Genomic DNA, 18,631 nt, shown 5'->3' on the forward strand with positions numbered 1-18,631 from the left:
GAAACTATCAATTAAAATTTAATTTAATTTGAGATGGAAAAATGGTTCTGCAATTAAGAGCACTGGCTGCTCTTCTAGAGGTCCCAGGTTCAATTCCCAGCATCCACATGGCAGCTCACAACTGTCTGTAACTCCAGCTCCTTGGGGATCCAACACCCTCATACAGACATACAAGTAGAAAAACCCAATTCACATAAAATAAAAATAAATATTTCTTTAAAATTTAAAGAATACTTTAGATTTTAGCTCTTACAACCTCTTGTAAGATGTCAAGTTTGAAAGTTCCTTTAAGAAATTAATATCCATCTGACATACATATTTCCAGAGATATAACTCATTTTTTTCAGCACATTAAAAACTCACAAAAACATAATGGATTTGATAACAATGTTTTAGAGCAATGGTTCTCAACCTTCCTTACCTGTGGCCCTCGAATACAGTATTCATGCTATCGTGACCCCCAACTATAAGATTATTTTCATTGCTACTTCATAACTGTAATTTTGCTACTGATATGAATCGTAATGCAAATATCTGTGTTCTGATGTTCTTGGGCCCCTGTGAAAGGGTAATCTGACCCCCAAAGGGGTCACGACCCACAGGTTGAGAACCACTGGCTTAGCGTATAAAAGGTAGAGTCCATTATTTAATAAAAGTAGGTTACCAAGACACCTTTACCCTCCTCGGGATTCGGGTATTTGACAGTTGGAAACTCAGGATCCGGATCTTTCTGCTGGGGGACAGCTTCAGGAGGAGCGAGGTCAAAGGCCTTGAACGCCAGCTGCACAAACTCGTGACCCACACCATGGACAGAGGTGTGCACAAACTTCACTTTGCTCTCCTTGTTCACACTCCTGGAGTAGGACAAAGTGGAAACGACAAGGGATAGAAGCAACGCTCTCGAGGGGAGGGCGGGGCGCCTAGGTAAGAAGGAATCTCTCACGTCTGCTGATGGCACAGCTGTGACCTTTCAGAGTGACCTAAGCTATGTCCTCTGTACAGAATCAAAAAGGACCAATGACTTGAAAGATTCAATATCACAAAATGCAAATGCAAAAGTTCAAATGGCAGAATTTTTCCTTTATAAAATCTGGGTATAGAGTCTTTTAAAGCGTAAAAAAAAAAAACCCCAGAAACCAAAACTTAAAAGACAACCAAATATTAATAAGATTGTTAAGGTTTCAAAAAAAAAAACTTTCAAAAGTAGCAAGAGGAAAGGAGATACTTGAAATAAACAAGGCCTTTTTTCTAAATAAATAAAGAAGACAAGAGACAAACAAATACATAGAAAGGACAAATATACATCACATAAACATGAAAAAGGTTTTCCTATTTAAGGGATGTAAATGAAAAGGAGATATTACTCTCATCTAACATATGGGGGACATGATAAATTGATAAGGCTGAGCTCTGGGTCAAACATGGGTCCTATGTTATTACCACAGGCTGCAGGTGTGGGTGCCAACTGCTCTTCTGTTCTTGGAGGGCAGTTTGCTGATCACCTTCAATTTTGCAAACGCATAAGCATTATCCGTTATCTATTACACACACACAGTTGTATCCATACTAGCATATATAGACACAGGCACAAACATATAAGTTTACAGCACTTCAAACTGTAGCCCATGGGCTGGCCACCCTTTTGTAAATAAAGCCACCTTAGAGCGGCTTCTTTGACTGGTCACCTACGCTGTTTGCATACTAGAATAGCAGTTCTGAGGGGCGAAGACAGGCTCCATGCAGGTGGCAAGGTCATGGGGATTGTTATCAGTTCCTTGAAGAAACAGGGGCCCCTCCTGCTGGCCCTTGCATATGTAGCTACAGTGTATACAAGAAAGGGTGACACAACCGAAAACCAAACAGAATCTGGCTGAACCACATTAGCTCAGGTGAACTCGCGGTCTAGTTACCTGTGAAAACAGTATTTTTTAAGGTCTTCAAAGTAGGCATTACTGATGGAAGTGCTGGGGTTGTGAAGCAGGGGGCTGCTGTCAATCAAAGAGTCGTCCCAAGCCTGCGGCCAGGGCTCTAGATTTTCTTCAATAGCTTGAGAGATGCCTCGGTCGTGTGGAGAGATGATCTGAGCTCCATTGTCCCAGTAGACCTGGAGGAGCCAGGAACGCATTTAGCGGGTTCAGGGAGCAGAGTACCCACTTCCAAACAGCAAAAGGGGTGGGGCTTCCTTGTAAGAACGCAGTGTGAAGCGAGGGGGGGGGGATACCTTATAGCCGTTGTCCTGCTTCGGATTGTGTGAGGCAGTGATCATGATCCCGGCGCAGAGCTTCAGATGTGACACTGTGTAGGGCTGGACAGGGCAGGAGACAGTTCTCAGCGAAGATTAGAGAGAAGGGAAAGGCCTAGTGTGCATGGTCTGAGCCCACTCCTCGCCCTTTATTACCCTGATACCACCACACACCATTCCGCATCCTGTGTGCCATCAAGTAACATGCGGTATCCCCCTCACCTGTGGCTTTGCTCTGTTCTGTTTCCGTCACTCGAGGTCCAGGAAGATGAGCATCTGCCTTAACTCTTTTAGCAGGGCCCACACCCACATAACCTCATGCCAGGATACTGCTACAACCGTTCTATTTTGTTATTAGTTACTGCTGTTATACCCTTAATTAAACATTCATTGGAATGAACTGTAGGCTTCAAGCTGCGTAAACTTTTATATTATCTGCGGCTCCCACTGCCATGGACTACTCTGCCTGTGGCTAAGAGGAGACTACTAAAGTCTTATAACTATAACTGGCTGGCCAAAGTTCCAGAATGTTTATAATGTTCATCCTCACAAAACAGGGAACTATTTCCTAGGTCCCCTCCTTCTGTCTTCTCCTTCTTAGAGTTAGAAAACTCTTTGAAGACAAAGATGGGCCATGCCTCCACTCTGCATTCAGTGAAAGCTTTTGCTCAGGAAGGAGGCTGATTCCCTTTCCCTCCTTTTTCTTACTCACTAAGGAAAAGCTGGGACAACGGAGTGTGTACTCAGATTCTTCATCTCTCACTCCAGGGTTGACACCTAGCCCTGACATCTCAACTCAGTTCCCACCCTTACAAGACAACATGCCAAAATGGAGGAAGAGTCTTGGCTCATTCTATGTTTGGCTACCAATGAGATTTCTACATAGGAAACCTGAGATTTAAACCATCCGATCCTCTCTATCTTCTACCATAACTTTCTCCTTGGAGTTACGGTATACTCCTTGGGAGTGTGTCCTGGTACTGAGAAATGGGCAGAACTAGCCAGGAAGTGTGGTAACTTATGTCTGAAATTCCAGCACTTAGAAGAAATCACTGTACATTCAAAGTCAGCCTAGCCTACATTTGGGGTTAATCAGAGCTACATAGCATGACCCTGTTTCAAAGAAATTACTAGAATCACTCTACAATTCATGAGACAGTCATTCAGTTCTCCTACAGTATGCTAGCTTCTGACACTTAGATCGTATAGAATACAATATTCCTCTCTCCGCCCAGTCATATTGCTCCTGTTTCAACCTCCTTGGCGCTGGAATTAAAGGCATGGGATCCCAAGTGCTGGGATCACCTTGTGTGAGCTCTGTTTCTCTTTTAGACAGATTCAATTTTGTGTAGCCCAGGGTGGCCTTGCACTAACAGTGATCTGTCTACCTCTGTCTCCTGAATCCTGGGCTTAAAGGTGTATGCCATCACTACCTGGTCTGTATGGCTGACTAGTATCTTCTGGTCTTCAGACAAGCTTTATTTATTAAAACATAAATAATACACCAACTTGCTCAAAGACACAGTAATATAATGTCTGAGAGATTTAGACTCAGATTTAGACCAAAGAGATTCCCTAACTGTGATAATTGCAGTGAAGAACTACCTCTAGTTTAAAAAAAATGAGCATTTTGCTAATTTGCCAAGAGATCCATTGAATTTGTGGTGGTTTGAAAGAAAACGGCCTATGAAGGGAGTGGCACTATTAGGAGGTGTGGCCTTATTGGAGTAGGTATGATCTTTTTTTTTTTTTTTTGGTTTTTCGAGACAGGGTTTCTCGGTGGCTTTTGGAGCCTGTCCTGGAGCTAGCTCTTGTAGACCAGGCTGGTCTCGAACTCACAGAGATCCGCCTGCCTCTGCCTCCTGAGTGCTGGGATTTAAGGCGTGCGCCACCACGAGTAGGTATGATCTTGTTAGAGGAAGTGTGGAGGTGGGTTTTGAGGTCTCATATATTCTCAAGCCACATCCAGTATCTCATTTCACTTCCTGTTGCTCATCAGTCAAGATGCAAGAACAGCTCTTTCTCCAGCACCATGTCCGCCTGAATGCTGCCTTGCTTCGTGCTATGACAATACACTAAGCCTCTGACCTGTAAGCAAGCCACCGCAGTTAAATATTTCCCTAACCCTAACCTCTAACTAACCCTGAGTTGCCATGGTCATAGTTGTCTCTTCACAGCAATAGACATCAGAACTAAGACAGAAGTTTAACAAAATAAAATGGTATCTTGTCTTTCCTTTGGTGCCGGAGCTGCCGGAGCTCGAACCCAGGCTCCTGTCTGTGCTACCACTGAGCTCTAGCCGCAATCCTTATTAGACTTTAAGAAAACCAATTTGGAATGAAGAGCTGCACACCAGACGTACATTATGAGGATGTGGGTAAAACTGCCCTAAAGAGAGAGAGAGGGGTTGGCCCAGCACGCACCAGGGAATCGTCTGTCACCAAAACAGCCAAAGCCCAGAAGCACCAAGGCCCATAAAACTTAGAAGAGTCTCACCCTGGGTCCCGTGACAAGAAGGTGGAAGGGTTACTTACCACAAATGGGGTGGGGGTTATATCAGAGAAGAGATGCACAGGGACCCCCTGGCTGATAAATGCTGTCGCAGCCAGTCGGGCAAACCTAGGAATGAAGAAACAGGAGAGTCGGGGTCAGGACTGCGGGCAGTAGGGAGGAACAAGAAACAAGCACGCTGAGCTGGAAGCCGGGGCTTCATGTGCGCATGCGTGCTAGGCAAACACTCTACTAACAGAGCTGCAGCCTTGGCCCCTGCCACCGCGCCTTAAGATTGCACACGGTAGGGAGAGAAGGAAGATGTTTTTTCTAATGTGTACACTGGTACAGAGCCCCAAAGCTGAGGACTGCTGGGGTCCTCTCATGCCACCTTCTGTTTAGGATGAAGGCCTCACAGGTCACCTTGTCAGATGTCCAAGGCCACTGAGCATGTACCCAGGCCGGCATTAAAGTCTGCCAACACTAGCTATCTCAGCATAGCTCAGTGGTTCTCGCTCAGGCTCATCTGTTCCTCACGGGGTTTCTGATGTAGAGGTTCGGCCAGTTGTCATGCTTGGGAGAGGGCCTGTGCTGTCGACAGTTAATAGAAATTAATGAGTAGAGGCCAGAGGTGCCACTAGACACCTCGCAATGCACGGGACAGGCCCCACAACAAAGAATGGTCCGGGCACTGTGACATCAAGTCTGGAAGGATGGGGGGATGGGGCCATTGTAATCCCATAGCTCTAGGAGATGGAGACAAGGGAATCACAAGTTCAGTACCAGTAAGAGCTGTGTGGTGAGATCTAGTCTCCAAATTGAAAAAAAGTGCAAACCGGGTGCCGTGCTGTGTAGGTGATTTGTACATCTTTGGGTTTTGGAATTGAGCTTGCCTTAGAACCAGCCTTAGTGGGTATTGGGGGCCAATTTTAAATGCTTTCTATGGCATTTGGGGGATTCGAATCCTAAATACCTAATCAACATTCAAAAACCTGCCGCCATTACTGTCTGTCACTATCTTCGTCATCGTCTGCCCACAGCTGAACAGGAGTCCCTTTGGGCTGGGCCCATCACAAAGCTTCAGCCTGAGAAGGGTGTCTGTTCATGAAAGGAAGAGGCCTTGAAGCTTATGAACAGCAGGGAAGAATTACATGGGAGCAAGTTAGAAACAATTTAGACAGTTTCTTTCCTCTGGGTAAATATTACCCTTTAAACACCCAAATAACTTCATTTTCTTAAGTAGAAAAGCAAAAAATTTTAAGCTACTAGCAGATCTTACCCCATCATGTTTGTTTTCTGAGACAAAGTTCTCTGTCTACGTAGCCCTGGCTATCTTAGGACTTGCTACCAAGCTGGCCTTGAAGTCACAGAAATCCTCCTGCCTCTGCCTCCTGAGTGCTGGGGTTAAAGGCCCAGCCTAAACTATCATTTTTAATAGCTAAGCAATTATTATGGGTTTAAAGTCAAGTTATTTAAAAAGAAAAATCAAAGGATTGGAGAGATGGTTCAGTGGTTAAGAATCTATACTGTTTGTGTGTGTGTGTGTGTGTGTGTGTGTGTGTGTGTGTTGTTGGTTTTCTTTTGGATTTGTAAGACAGGGTGTCTCTGTGTAACATCCCTAGCTGGCCTTGAACTAGCTCTGTAGACCAGGTTAGCCTTAAACTCAGAGATCCATCTGCCTTTGCCTCTGAGTGCTGGGATTAAAGGCGTGCACCACCATGTTCAGCATCCCTACTGTCTTACAGAGAGGCTTGTAACTGCCTGTAACTCCAGCTCAGGGGACCTAATGTCCCTGGCCTCTGTGAGCACCTGCACCCACATGCACACACATATCCACATAATTAAAAACGTTTTTTTAAAAAAAGTCAAATTATTAAAATGGTGATTAAAAATAAAAGCATAAAAGAAACTAAGAAAAAAATCCTTTTCTGAAAAATGTCTCTGGCTCCATTCCCAAAGCACTGCAAAACTCTAAATACCTCTTGCTGCTGCCTCCACTGGCCGGGTGAGCTCTGGCATCGAAGCTGATCACCACGCCTCTCTGTTTCAGGTCACTGAACTGCTTTTCCAGGTACCTGCAAAATCCCTGAAAATAGCCCAGGGGTTAAAAGCATATATTTCATACATATGCTATAAAAATCAGTCCAAAATTACATTTTTAGCACTTTCACAGAACGACATCTTTCATATGTTGGGGGGAGCAGTGCTTACGCAGACTGAACAGTAAGATGAAAAGGTTTTTTTTTTCTTCTGTCTAAGTCACATGCTGTGCTGAGCAGCTAGGATCAACTATCTCCAGGTTCAGACCAGCTTACTCAGAATCTCCATCGTCTAGATGGAGACACAGAGATGAGCAAGAGCAAGGCTAGTGTCAGACCTAAAGATCAGCAGAACATGGCTTATGCCCAGGTCTGGTGAGAGGTGGCTCAGCGTCAGGTGTTAAGTTTATGCTCTGGGCCAGAAAATGGACTTGCACCCTACTGTGCCCCTACGGAGGAAGAGATAAGTTTCTCAGCCTTTTGATGCCTCAGTTTCCATGACTATGAATAGTAACAGCAATAATATGCACCATATAGGACCTTTATACGACTTAAATAAACTAAAAACATGCAAAGTGGGGCTCGCTAGTTGCCTTGTAAACCTGAGGACCTGAGTTCAATTCCAAGAGGCCAAGTTTAACAAAAGAGGATGTTAGACATGGTGGGACATGCCTGCAAATCCAGTACTGACTGGGGAGGCAGAGGTAGCTCCTAGATCCCCATGGCTCCCTGGCCAGCCAGTCTAGCCTCCTTGGAGAGTTCTAGGCCGGTTAGAGATTATCTCAAAAGAAAAGGTGGCTAGTGCCTTGCCTGAGAAATGACACCCACGGTTATCTTGTAGTCTCTACACACACACACAGTCTAGCATACATGGAATGCTATGGATATTCTATAAGCATTTTGCTCTGGCATTACATAAATCATCATTTCCTCCAAAGAGCTTATTCCTTGCTTCCTCTACAGTGCCAGCCTAGAGTTAGCGGGCATTTCAGACATTCTTCTTTGCTCTGTGACGTAAGTTAGAGCCGTGGTTCTCAACCTGTGGCGTGAGACCATGGGAAAACACATATTTTGAATGGTCCTAGGAACTCCCAACCATACGTTTATTTTCATTGCTACTTCATAACTGTAACTTTGCTACTGAGGAGTGTTTCAGTTCCTAAGACCATCAGAAACATGTGTTTTCTGATGGTCAGGACCCATGGATTGAGAACCCATTGAACTGGAGAAACCCAATATGTTTTATATGATTTTGTCAATTAACTGATGAAAATCTGTTGATCTGCTTGTTTCTGATACTGAATATTCCAGATCTAAAGGAGGCCCTGGAATCAGCCCATTTGCAGGGCATAACTGGCTACACAATCAAACCCACCCAGTTTGGGGCTTTCACTGCCTGCCCCAAGCTGATGGAACATCTCACTCCTGTATCTCAGGAGTGGAACAGCATCATAGCAGCCAGACTCAAGGGAGCAGTGAATTCAGAATCCAAATGACTGACACCGGACATCATCAGAGAACTCTAGGTGACTGGGCAGCAATGACATGTCCTAATGCTTACTTCACTCTGATTAAAGAAGTCTTATAAATTAAGAATTATAACTATGATTTTTGGGAGAGGGATATATCACAGCCTTGTTTATTTTTCCTTGGCAAACACATAGCGTTCAGCACATCTGAACGTGACTAAGAAATAAGAACGTGTACATGAGCATCCTTATGCTTCATGGGAAGCATCCCAGCACAGATGAGCCAGTCACTGCCGAGTAGAGAGCTTCCAAGGACCGCTCCAATAGGTGATTGGTAGAGATGGGATCACATATAAAATCTACCCATCGTGGTTTCAAAGGATTCAACTTCTGAGCTCCGTTTCAGAAGAGATCCACTTTTCTAGAGGAAAGGTAGGCCAAAGGGGTCTAAGGACTTCTCTAGGCCACATTTCCTCATTTCTGGAAATTAGAGTTGAATACCGGAGAGAGGGCTCAAGGTTAACTTGCAATCCAGAGGAAGTTGTGACAACCAGGCCTCACAGCCAGTGTGACAGATTGGACAGATTGGATTCTCCAGTGATGGCTATGGCAATACACACACACACACACACACACAGAGAGAGAGAGAGAGAGAGAGAGAGAGAGAGAGAGAGAGAGAGAGAGAGAGAGAGAGAGAGCGCACCAGGTGATGCCGACCTTCATTGTTAACAGACAGAACGTGGCAGGAATAAGCCACAAGGGAATCTGTGTTAGTCATATCAATTGACCCTGCCTGACAATCAGCAGGCGTTCAATAAATGTGTTGCATGGCTGGCTGGGTGCATAGAAGGTGGATAGGAAGCTGATGAATTTTTAAACAAGGACTGCACAAGCCTTATTTCAGAGATTAAATAGTGGGAACTTTCTCAACTTTGTCAGATCCAAAAACATATCCATAATTAAAACAAATTAAATCTATCAGGTGCATCAAGAGATACCAGCAACGACAAAATCACGGTACCTGTGTGGTCTGGATGATGGTCAAGTCATTCATTCGAGAAATCCCTGCTCCCATAGGAGCCCGAAGGCCAGCTGTCCCAAACTCCATCCGGGTGCCAAAGCATTTCTGTAGCTCTTCTTTATTACCCTCAGCGATGAGCTGCTTCACTGACTCCAAAGTCAGGGGATTCTGAAAGACAAGCATGGATATATTAGGCACAGCTTGGTTAAAAGAGGGACAGAAAACCTGCAAAGTCGGCCACCCCCCTCAACACACACACACACACACACACACACACACAAACACAAGTAATTCTAACCTCTAGGCAAAACCTGAATATATACAGGCTTTTTGCGTTTTCTGCTGTTTTTGATAGTATGATTTATTATTTTCTTTCCTACTTTGGTAAGCAGTTTTAGAGAAAACGAACAAAGTGCTGTTTTAGAATAGACATTTAGAGTTGAATGGTGGTGGTGCATGTTTTTAATCCCAGCTCTCGGGAGGCAGAGGTAGGCAGAGCTCTGTGAGTTCGAGGCCAGGCTGGTCTATAAAAGCTAGTTCCAATACAGGTTCCAAAGCTACAGAGAAACCCTGTCTCCAAAAACAAACAAACAAAAAAAAAATGGTAGGGAGTACTTGCAAAGGCTATGGAATTTCTTGAGTACTTAGTTTCACCATCTGTAAAAGGGGACCAGCTAGAACCTCTCTTGCACAATTTGCAATGTCAGTCAATTTAACTAAACCCTTACTTTGGTGGGGCTTCATAGTTGGTCTTTCTTCCCTCCTTTCTTTCTTTCTTTCTTTCTTTCTTTCTTTCTTTCTTTCTTTCTTTCTTTTTACAAAGTATTTCCTTTGTATTTAGTCATGTTTCAATGACTCTTAGTCAGGCCAATAACAGTCGATGGCTTTTAGTAGTATTTTATACTACAGCAATTGATTGGCATGCTTAAACTGCATGATAAACACCAGCTTAGTGCCTATTCTATTACATTAATTGCACATAGACAGGAATATGAATCATTTAAATCCACCATACGTTGTCTTGCTTTCTTTGCATAAGAATTGCAGGAGATGTTAAGATTGGAGAACTAGAGCGATTACCTAACTCCACAGGAAACTTCTAAATTGAAAGCTAAGGACTACCGGAGTAAGCACTCCTGTGCTTCCAGGTGCCAACACTGGACAAGATAAGGCCCCATAATTAAACTTTGAAATTGGTTGCAATAAAACCTTAACTTCCTGGAGTCAAGCCTATGGTTCCAAATTGTTCCGGATTCAACAGAAACCTGAACCAACCAAAGTACTGATTAAAAACAGTAGATCCCAATCACAGAGAACAGTCTTACCCATTAAACTGCCAGGTGCCCCCAAGGAAAAGCTCAGAGCTGGTACATAAAAGGAGCTCAACAAACACAGGCTGAGTGGATGAGAAAGCACAGGCTTCCTGGCCACACCCAATATCCAGGACTTCCACAGTAGATTTCAAAAGTCCTAATTGACCTTGGATATCTAGAAAAGACTCAGCAGCCCCAGAGAACAAATAAGGGAGATAATGAGAAGTCGAGAGGGCAGCAGAGATAAAGTCAGACCTGGGAGTGATGGAAACTGGCAAGGGGGGAAGCACACGGCAGGGGACACAGTGACAGGTGCCTTGGCACCTTGGCGCCGTGGGTGGGTCAGCAGCTTTTAGCTGGTGGGTGTATCTTTGAAAATTGAATGGGACCTTACCAGAGAGGCACCTGTCTCCAATTATAGAAACGGAGAGGGACTAAAGTCAGCTCTGTCAGTAAAGTGAGTGTGAGACAAGCTCTAAGACCCAAGCTCAGAGCCCCAGCATGTACCAACAAGCCTAGCCAAGCAAAGTTCATTTGTAAGACTAATGCTATAGGCAATGGATGCGCAGAGTGGGCTGCTCAGTCAGTTAAGCCAAGGTGGGGAGTGGCTGAGCAATCTACTTGATGTCGACCTCTAACCTCTGTATGAATATGCACACATACACACAGACACATTCACACACACACACACACACAGACACATTCATACACCACACACACACACACACACAGACACATTCATACACCACACACACACACGCACACACACACACGCACACACACGCACACACACACACGCACACACACACGCACACGCACACGCGCGCGCACACACACACACACCCTCTGACTAGGAAATGAACACTGAAACATCACTAAAGGAGGAAAGGACAGTTTCCCTCCACTTCTACCCATGGAGATCACATATTGTGGAGTAACTACATTTTCTGGTTTTCTTTTATGGAGGTCGATGACTAAGTCTGAGTCTCAACTCGATGAGATTGAGAAGGGCCAAGGAAAGCAATGCTTCTCGCTTCTGGGGTGTCTGTGAAGTAGCTTCCAAAGGTAATTAGACAATGGGCTCTGACAGAATCAAAAGGTCACTCCTTTGATGGGTTCATAACGTCGTGGAATTATGGGGAGGCGACAGAAGGTAAAAAGTGGGGGCTAGTTGAAGGATAGAGGTTACTGGGGCTTGTCACTAGGCAATATATTTTGCCGGGGCCTCCTCCTGCATCCTCTCTACTTTCCAGGCACCGTGACATGAGCTGCTCCGTTCCACCTCTCAACATGTGAGCAAAGCGGTCCTTTCCCCTCTGCTTTAGTCAGGTGGTACAATTGCCCAGTACACAGAACAGTACTTCCTTAACCCCAGCGCTAGGAGAATCTATACAAATCAAGCTACTAAGTTATCACACAAGTCAAGTTACTAAGTTATCAGATATGGAAACAGTTTCCTTCCCTTAAGCATCCTGAGGTTAACTTTCCAGGAAAAGAGAAAAAAAGAAACACTCCCTCAAGGAGTTGGCACTGGCACCCAGGAAATAGGACGGGCTGACACGGGTGCGAGTGGGGCATGGCCTCTCTGAGATTCTCACCCTCTGTCCAGTCAACAAACGCTTCAAGGACCTACTACGTACAGGTACTGTAGACACGGGAGATAACAGGAACACACAGCACAAGCTACATAATTTTCAGGGGCCCGTGGAAAATTAAAAGGAAGGGCTCCATGTTTAACAACAGAGAATCTGAAAGCAGAGCTTTTAAACTACATTTTAGGCTCTTCCCCCGGGGCATTGGTTCAGTCTACCTGCACGGGTCTCACCTCCTGAAGTCAACCCTGGACACCAACAGACATGAAACGAACAAACCTGTAAGGGGTTGCTGGTTTTGTTTCTTCCAATCCCAGTAAGAGCCAGGAAGGAAAAGACGGGGCTGTTTAGAGAAAGTGTACGAGAGAAATAAGTTGCACTTCAGAGACGAGGAAGACCTCGTTTAAGTTCACAACAACAAAAGAAACAAGGTCCACTGAACACAGGAAAGAGGAATATTGTGGGGGAAATACGAAAGTACAGGTCGGAAAGAACTTGTAGAGGGCAGAGGAAGTGATGTCCAGAGCTGGCCACCTAACTGTTTCAGTTTACAGCAGAAGGGTGCAGCTGGGACAAAGTGTAACCTGTCACCTTCCCAGGGAAGTGAATGTCCTCTAGGAAACTCCCGATCACCCTGGCCCACCAGAGACCCGTTAGCAAGCATGCGGTCGGGAAGGGTGCTCTAGACGGTGGAGGGGTCCGGGTCCCGGGAAAGGCTAGACAGAGCGGATTCTGGACGGATGAGGATGCGCAGCCCGTCACAGAACCTCAGAAACCCTTTCATGCCCGGACTACTCCGGCCCCAGTCCCGCTATGTTCACCCCGCCCCAGTACGCTCCTCTATTCGGTGTTGCAGCCAAGCGGGCCACACAACTGCCTCCGTCCCGCAACAGCCTTTTCCGAAAAGACTCGGCGCCGCGGAGCAGGGGAGGAAGGAAGCTGGGCCCGGCGCCCCTCGGGTCAAACCGCCGCGTCCGGGAACCCAGGAGCCCGCGATCGGCCCTCACCCGGTCCCAGCGCAGCCACTGCGCAGTCTCCTGGTCCATTCGCGCGTCCATGCCCGAGTCACTGACTCCCGGAGCTGGTGTCGGTGTCGCCTCTGCCGCCGCCGCCATCCCGCCGCAGCCACAACCGGGTGTAGGAGGCTGGGTCACCCTTCCGGCAGGGCGGGGAGAGGGCGGAGACAGCGGCGTAGACACAAGGCTTGCTGGAAGTGGACGTGCAGTTCTGCCCGGCTCCCGGAGGCTTGTCCTTACCGGTGCACCTCCAGTAGAGCCAGGCTGCGGGGGCTGTCTCGTAGCAAGCGTAGCAGGAGGCCGCCTTACGCTAGCCTCCTAGGTATACCAAGGACCCTCCAGCATGCATCACGTGTACATCGGTGTCCACCGTGTCTGGGATGCTGGGCTGCTTGAGTTCGAAAACAGCTCTTAGGTGAGGGCCAGTAGCGGTAAAGCAGAAACAGGCAAATCTCCTGAGTTCGAGGTCAATCTGGTCTACATAATGAATTTCAGACCAGCTAGTGAAAGCCTGTCTCAAAATTTCAATTAAATTTAAAAAGAATATAGCAGATGGGGGAAATTTTTTGAAAAAGAAGAGCCAAATGGGGAGGGGGGGGGGGAGTAAATCAAATAGGCCAGCGAACCAAAAAGAAATTCAGAAAGGAGTTCACTTGTAGAGACAGTTTATGTCAGGAGTGGCGCTGAAGAGCACCCGGAAGGACTGGTCATTTCAGAATGCTGGGGCAACTGGCTTTTCATACCAGATCATGTAAAAAGAAAGTTGATTTACCCGCCTAAGGTCATCACGCACAAATGTGTGTTCAGGGTCAGCTGGGTGATGCACACACCTGGGCACGACGAAGCACAAGCAAGAATGTTTCTGCGCTGCCTCCCTCCTGCAATCCTGACCAGAGGAGGGTTGTTGAGAGTTCAAAGCTTGACCTAGGCAGTGAGTTCCAGGTAACCGCGGGTTTAAAAAAGGCAGTTAGGAACACTGACTTCTCTATCAGAGGACCCGGGTTTGATTATCAGCATTAACATGGTAAATGCTTACAACCATTCTGAAATTCCAATTCCAGGGGATCCCGCGTCCTCTTCGGACCTCCGTGGGCACATATACCCGGGATGCACAGGCATATATGCAGGCAAAAAATCCAAACATAACATAGAAATAAATAAATAAAAATTTTTAAAGTGTCTAGCACTGTTATTCACAAAAAGCTCCAATCGGACGGACACACGCAGATGGCCAACAATAGAAAGGATAATTATGTAGTGGTATATTCATAGCAAATCCTATAAATAAATGATGGCAGCTCAGATGAGTTCCACACACCGGTGAGAGTGAACACTGTCACATACAACCACATGGATGTAGCTCACACACGTCACACAGAGTGAAAGAATTCCAACCCACCCGCTCTGATAGACGCTGAATAAGAAAAGAATAAGGAAAAAAAAACAAACCAGTGCTTTCCAGTACTGAAAATGGGGGTTCACTTCAGAGGTCACTGGGGTTTATGGGTAAGGGACAACTTTGCATACTCATTGAGTTTGTGGTTGCCTTAATCCAGGAATTCATCAGAATTCAGAACCGTGGTCACTCACTATAAGTTACATCTAATTCTAAAGATTTTTAAACATCTATCTATGGAGTGTGTATGTGTGAGCTATGGCTTACATATGGAAGCAGAAGGAGGACTTTAGGGACTCAGTTCTCTCCTGCCACCATGTGAAACTTGGGGATTAAATTCAGGTCGTCAGGCTTGGTGGCAGTGCCTTTACTTGCTGAGTCACCTCACTGACTCGTGTCTCAATTTTTAAAAATTATTAACATAAAAAGTTATGATGGGGTTAAATCTATGGACATTAGGAGACTGGGTATGTTTGGCAAGTCGGTATCCTGGGCCTGCTCCCCTCCCCCATTCTACCAATACAGGAAAATTGAACAGGGTTTTGCTTGTGCCAGCCAAGCACTTTGTCACAAACTATATCCCCAATCCTATCCTCTTAATCCCCAACTTTTTTGTTTTGTTTTCTTTTGAGACAGGGTTGCCAAAGGTTGTCTGATGTGGAATATTATTTTAACTAGGCAAAGACGTGTTACATTTGTATATGCTGTGGAATACCACTTTGACTATGCTAAGGTGTGTTACATTTGTTTCTGCTGCCTTTGCTAATGATGTAAAGATGTGTTACATTTGTTTATGCTGCATTTGTTTAATGATGTAAAGATGTGTTGCTGTTTCACCTTGCCTGCCTAAGGTACCTGATTGGTTTAATTAAAAAAAAAAACTGACCAGCCAAGAACTAAGCAGGAGAAGGATAGGCAGGATTGGTGGGCAGAAAGAATAAACAGGAGGAGAAAGCTAGGCTAGGAGGGAGAGAGAAGAGAACAAGGGAGAAAGAGAAAGGCATGTGCAAGGCAAGAAGCCAGGCAGCTGCCAGCAAGACACACATGAGAAACAGTGAAAGTAAAACATACAGAAGGGAAAAAAGTAAAAAATCTCAGAGGCAAAAGGTAGATAAATAGAAACAGGTTAATTTAAGTTAAAAGAGCTAGCCAGAAATGAGCCTAAACTCAGCCAAGCATTCACAACTAATAAGTCTCCATGCCATGATTTGGGAGCTAATTGGTTTTCCAAATGAAGAAAGCCTGGTCCACTTGTATAAGTTGATCTTAAATTGCCTATAGTTATAGCTAAGGCTGACTTGGAGCTTGTGATCCTCCTGCTTCAGTCTCTCAGAACAGCTGCGATTATAGATATTTGCCATCATCCCTTGCTTAGACCTATTCTATCACCGGAATGGAGATGATATCGATGCAGTCACATATGTTATTAATAATTCACAGAGCTATAGTGTTTTGTTGGTGGCTTGGTTTGGTTTGGGGTCTCCTGTAATCCAGAATGGCATTCAACTGAATATATAGCCAAGTATGGCCTTGAACACCTGCTACCCCTGACTCTAACTTCCAAGTGCTGGGATTATAGGCACACACCACCATATCCAGCTACGGTTTTAAGAGCTGTGCATTTCCTTTGTGTTCTTCTGCGAGCACTAGATAAAAGCACACATATTAGAGAGTATGGGACCCGTACAAAGGAACTAACACAAAGTTACTGTCTGATAACCAAGCTGGCAGGGAAGTGAGGAAGTCCTGAGAGTGGAGATTAAAAGCTTGCTGGTGTGGGGAGGCTTCTCGGAGCTTATGCAAAGACCGGCAAGTGAGATGGCCTGCCTTGGAGATGGCAGCCCGGCAGATGCTTTTAAGACAGAATGTGTTCCTGTCTCTGAACCAAAAGACTGGGAGATGGAAGGGGAGAGGAAAAGAAGAGAGGATGCTGTCTTAGCCAGGCTACTGTGGCCTTAGTCAAATTCTACAAACTGGATATTTTATAAATAACAGGGGTATCTTTCGCTTGTGGATCTGGAAACCAGGAAGTCCATTATCTTTGGACCTTTTTGGGAACATGTTGAAACCATAGCAAGAAGTCAGCCCTGCCCTCCCATCTGTTAATTCTGCTGTCTCCTTTCTCGGCACCATCCACACTGACAGGAGTTGTAAGGTACAGGTTCAGAGACCAAGCAGATCTCACTCACCCTTGTTCGTCTTTCAAATGCCAAGGTGCGGTTCACACCGTGTTTGTGCTCTTTAGTGCCTTCTGCCAAGATGGGAGTGAGGTGTTTCCATTAATGAACGTTTAGTGCATCAGAGCTCTTATAGGTGTTTCCATGATGGACAGTGGGCTGGCTAATGTGATGTCAACTTGACACAGGCTAGAGCTGTCTGAGGGGAGGGAACCCTGATTGAGAAAATTTCTCTATAAGATTCCTCTTTAGGCAAGCCCGTAGAGCATTCTTAATTCATGATTGATGGGGGAGGGCTCAGCCCATTATGATAGTCCTGGGTTCTGTAAGAAAGCAGGCTGAGCAGGCCAGCAAGCAACACCCCTCCACAGCCTCTGTATCAGCTCCTGCCTGCAGGTTCCGGCCCTGTTTGCATTCCTGTGCTGACTCCTTCAATGATGGTCAACGGATAAAGACGAGTAAGTCAAAGAAGCCCTTTCCTCCCGCAGCTTGGTAATGGTGTTTCATGACAGCCACAGTGACCCCCAGCTAAGATAGATGGCTACATTCCTGCTGAGTCCAAAATAAAGGTGTGTGTTGGGGAACGGGGGCAAAGTGGGGAGAGGGGAGGCAAACTGGATGCTTTCATACCTTTTATTGTATCGGGAATTACGGACCTAGGGTGACATCTAATAAGAACTATTTTAACTTCATCAGGTACAGCAAGCTTCTCCATATTTCTCCACAGAACCAAGAAAATACAATGCATAGTGTGTTCATGCAGAGAGGAACTATGAACACTGGTATCACCCAATCATACCCAACTTTCTCTTGCTGAGGAAAGTGCCAAGTTCGTAAGGACTGTGCTGAAAATCAGCGCACATAACTAGGGTTCACCATGCCCACCCACTTATGTGTGAAGTAGGAAACAGGTTTTTGGGGCTATGTTGGGGGTCTCTAAATGCAAAAACCCTTTTAGGATGTATTATGACAAAAATGCCCTACCCTGGAGATATTTATGTCCTGATGATGATGACCTGAAGCTGCTGATTTCCCACAGGTATCCTGAGACAATTATGACGTGTCAGACCTGCGGAGACCCATGTTGAATGGTTTATTGGACCAGGAACAACACCATGGCAGTTTGGATGAGAATGTCCCCCATAGGCTCAGATATTTGAATTCTTGGTCCCCAGTTGGTAGCTCTGTTTGGGTAGGATTAGGTGTGGCCTCACTAGAAGAGGTGTGTTACTGGGGGTTGGCTTTGAGGTTTACCATGTACCATCCCCACAGCTGTCCTTCTGGTTCATGCTTACGGTAAGGTGAGGCCTCAGCCCACTCCTTCTGCCACTGTGCTTGCTGCCATCCTTGACTCTCACCCTCTGAAACTGTAAACCCAAATAAACTCTTCCTTCTATAAGTTGCCTTGGTCCTGGTGTTTTATCAAAACAGCAGAAAAGTAAATAATTTAGACACAGGGATGGTCTGTAATTTCAAGTATTATGGATAAAGAAATGAGAAACAGGAAACTTAAGAGTCTGAGGTCTGGGGGGCTGGAGAGATGGCTCAGAGGTTAAAAGCATTGACTGTTCTTCCAGAGGTCATGAGTTCAACTCCCAGCAGCCCCATGGTACCTTATAACCATCTGTAATGAGATCTGCTGCCCTCTTCTGGCATTCAGGCAAACATGTAGACAGAACACTATAATAAATAAAATAATTTTTTAAAAAAAGTCTAAGGTTTTTTGTTTTTGTTTCTTTCTTTTGGTTTTTTGAGACAGGGTCTCTCTGTGTAGCCTCGGCTGTCCTGGAACTTGCTCTGTAGACCAGGCTGACCTCAAACTCACAGAGATCTGCCAGCCTCAGCCTCCCAAGCACTGGGATTAAAGGTGTGTACC

General features: G+C 45.5%; 1 protein-coding gene and 1 long non-coding RNA gene across 3 annotated transcripts in view; one reads left to right on the top strand and one right to left on the bottom strand.

Moving 5' to 3' along the window:
- Positions 1–13,309, bottom strand: part of Pgm2 (phosphoglucomutase 2) — a 29,029-nt gene extending 15,720 nt beyond the window's left edge. The window contains exons 1-7 of one of the 2 annotated variants that reach the window (XM_038312036.1): positions 13,174–13,309; positions 9,262–9,429; positions 6,712–6,818; positions 4,777–4,861; positions 2,222–2,305; positions 1,911–2,104; positions 665–854 (exon numbers count right to left, since the gene is read on the bottom strand). In XM_038312036.1, the coding sequence (XP_038167964.1) occupies positions 665–854; positions 1,911–2,104; positions 2,222–2,305; positions 4,777–4,861; positions 6,712–6,818; positions 9,262–9,429; positions 13,174–13,281 (936 nt within the window). In that variant the 5' untranslated portion in view covers positions 13,282–13,309. Of the gene's footprint in view, positions 1–664; positions 855–1,910; positions 2,105–2,221; positions 2,306–4,776; positions 4,862–6,711; positions 6,819–9,261; positions 9,430–10,586; positions 11,234–13,173 lie in introns of those variants that run through there. The other variant, XM_038312044.2, reaches the window with a different exon arrangement.
- Positions 13,310–14,653: 1,344 nt separating this feature from the next.
- On the top strand, positions 14,654–18,154 carry LOC119823706. The gene is made up of 4 exons (XR_005286982.1): positions 14,654–15,311; positions 16,574–16,733; positions 17,152–17,324; positions 17,452–18,154. It is a non-coding gene; the product is annotated as an uncharacterized LOC119823706 (long non-coding RNA).
- Positions 18,155–18,631: the final 477 nt, after the last annotated feature.

This window comes from Arvicola amphibius, chromosome 1 (genome assembly GCF_903992535.2).
Source record: "Arvicola amphibius chromosome 1, mArvAmp1.2, whole genome shotgun sequence".
Taxonomy (NCBI): domain Eukaryota; kingdom Metazoa; phylum Chordata; class Mammalia; order Rodentia; family Cricetidae; genus Arvicola; species Arvicola amphibius.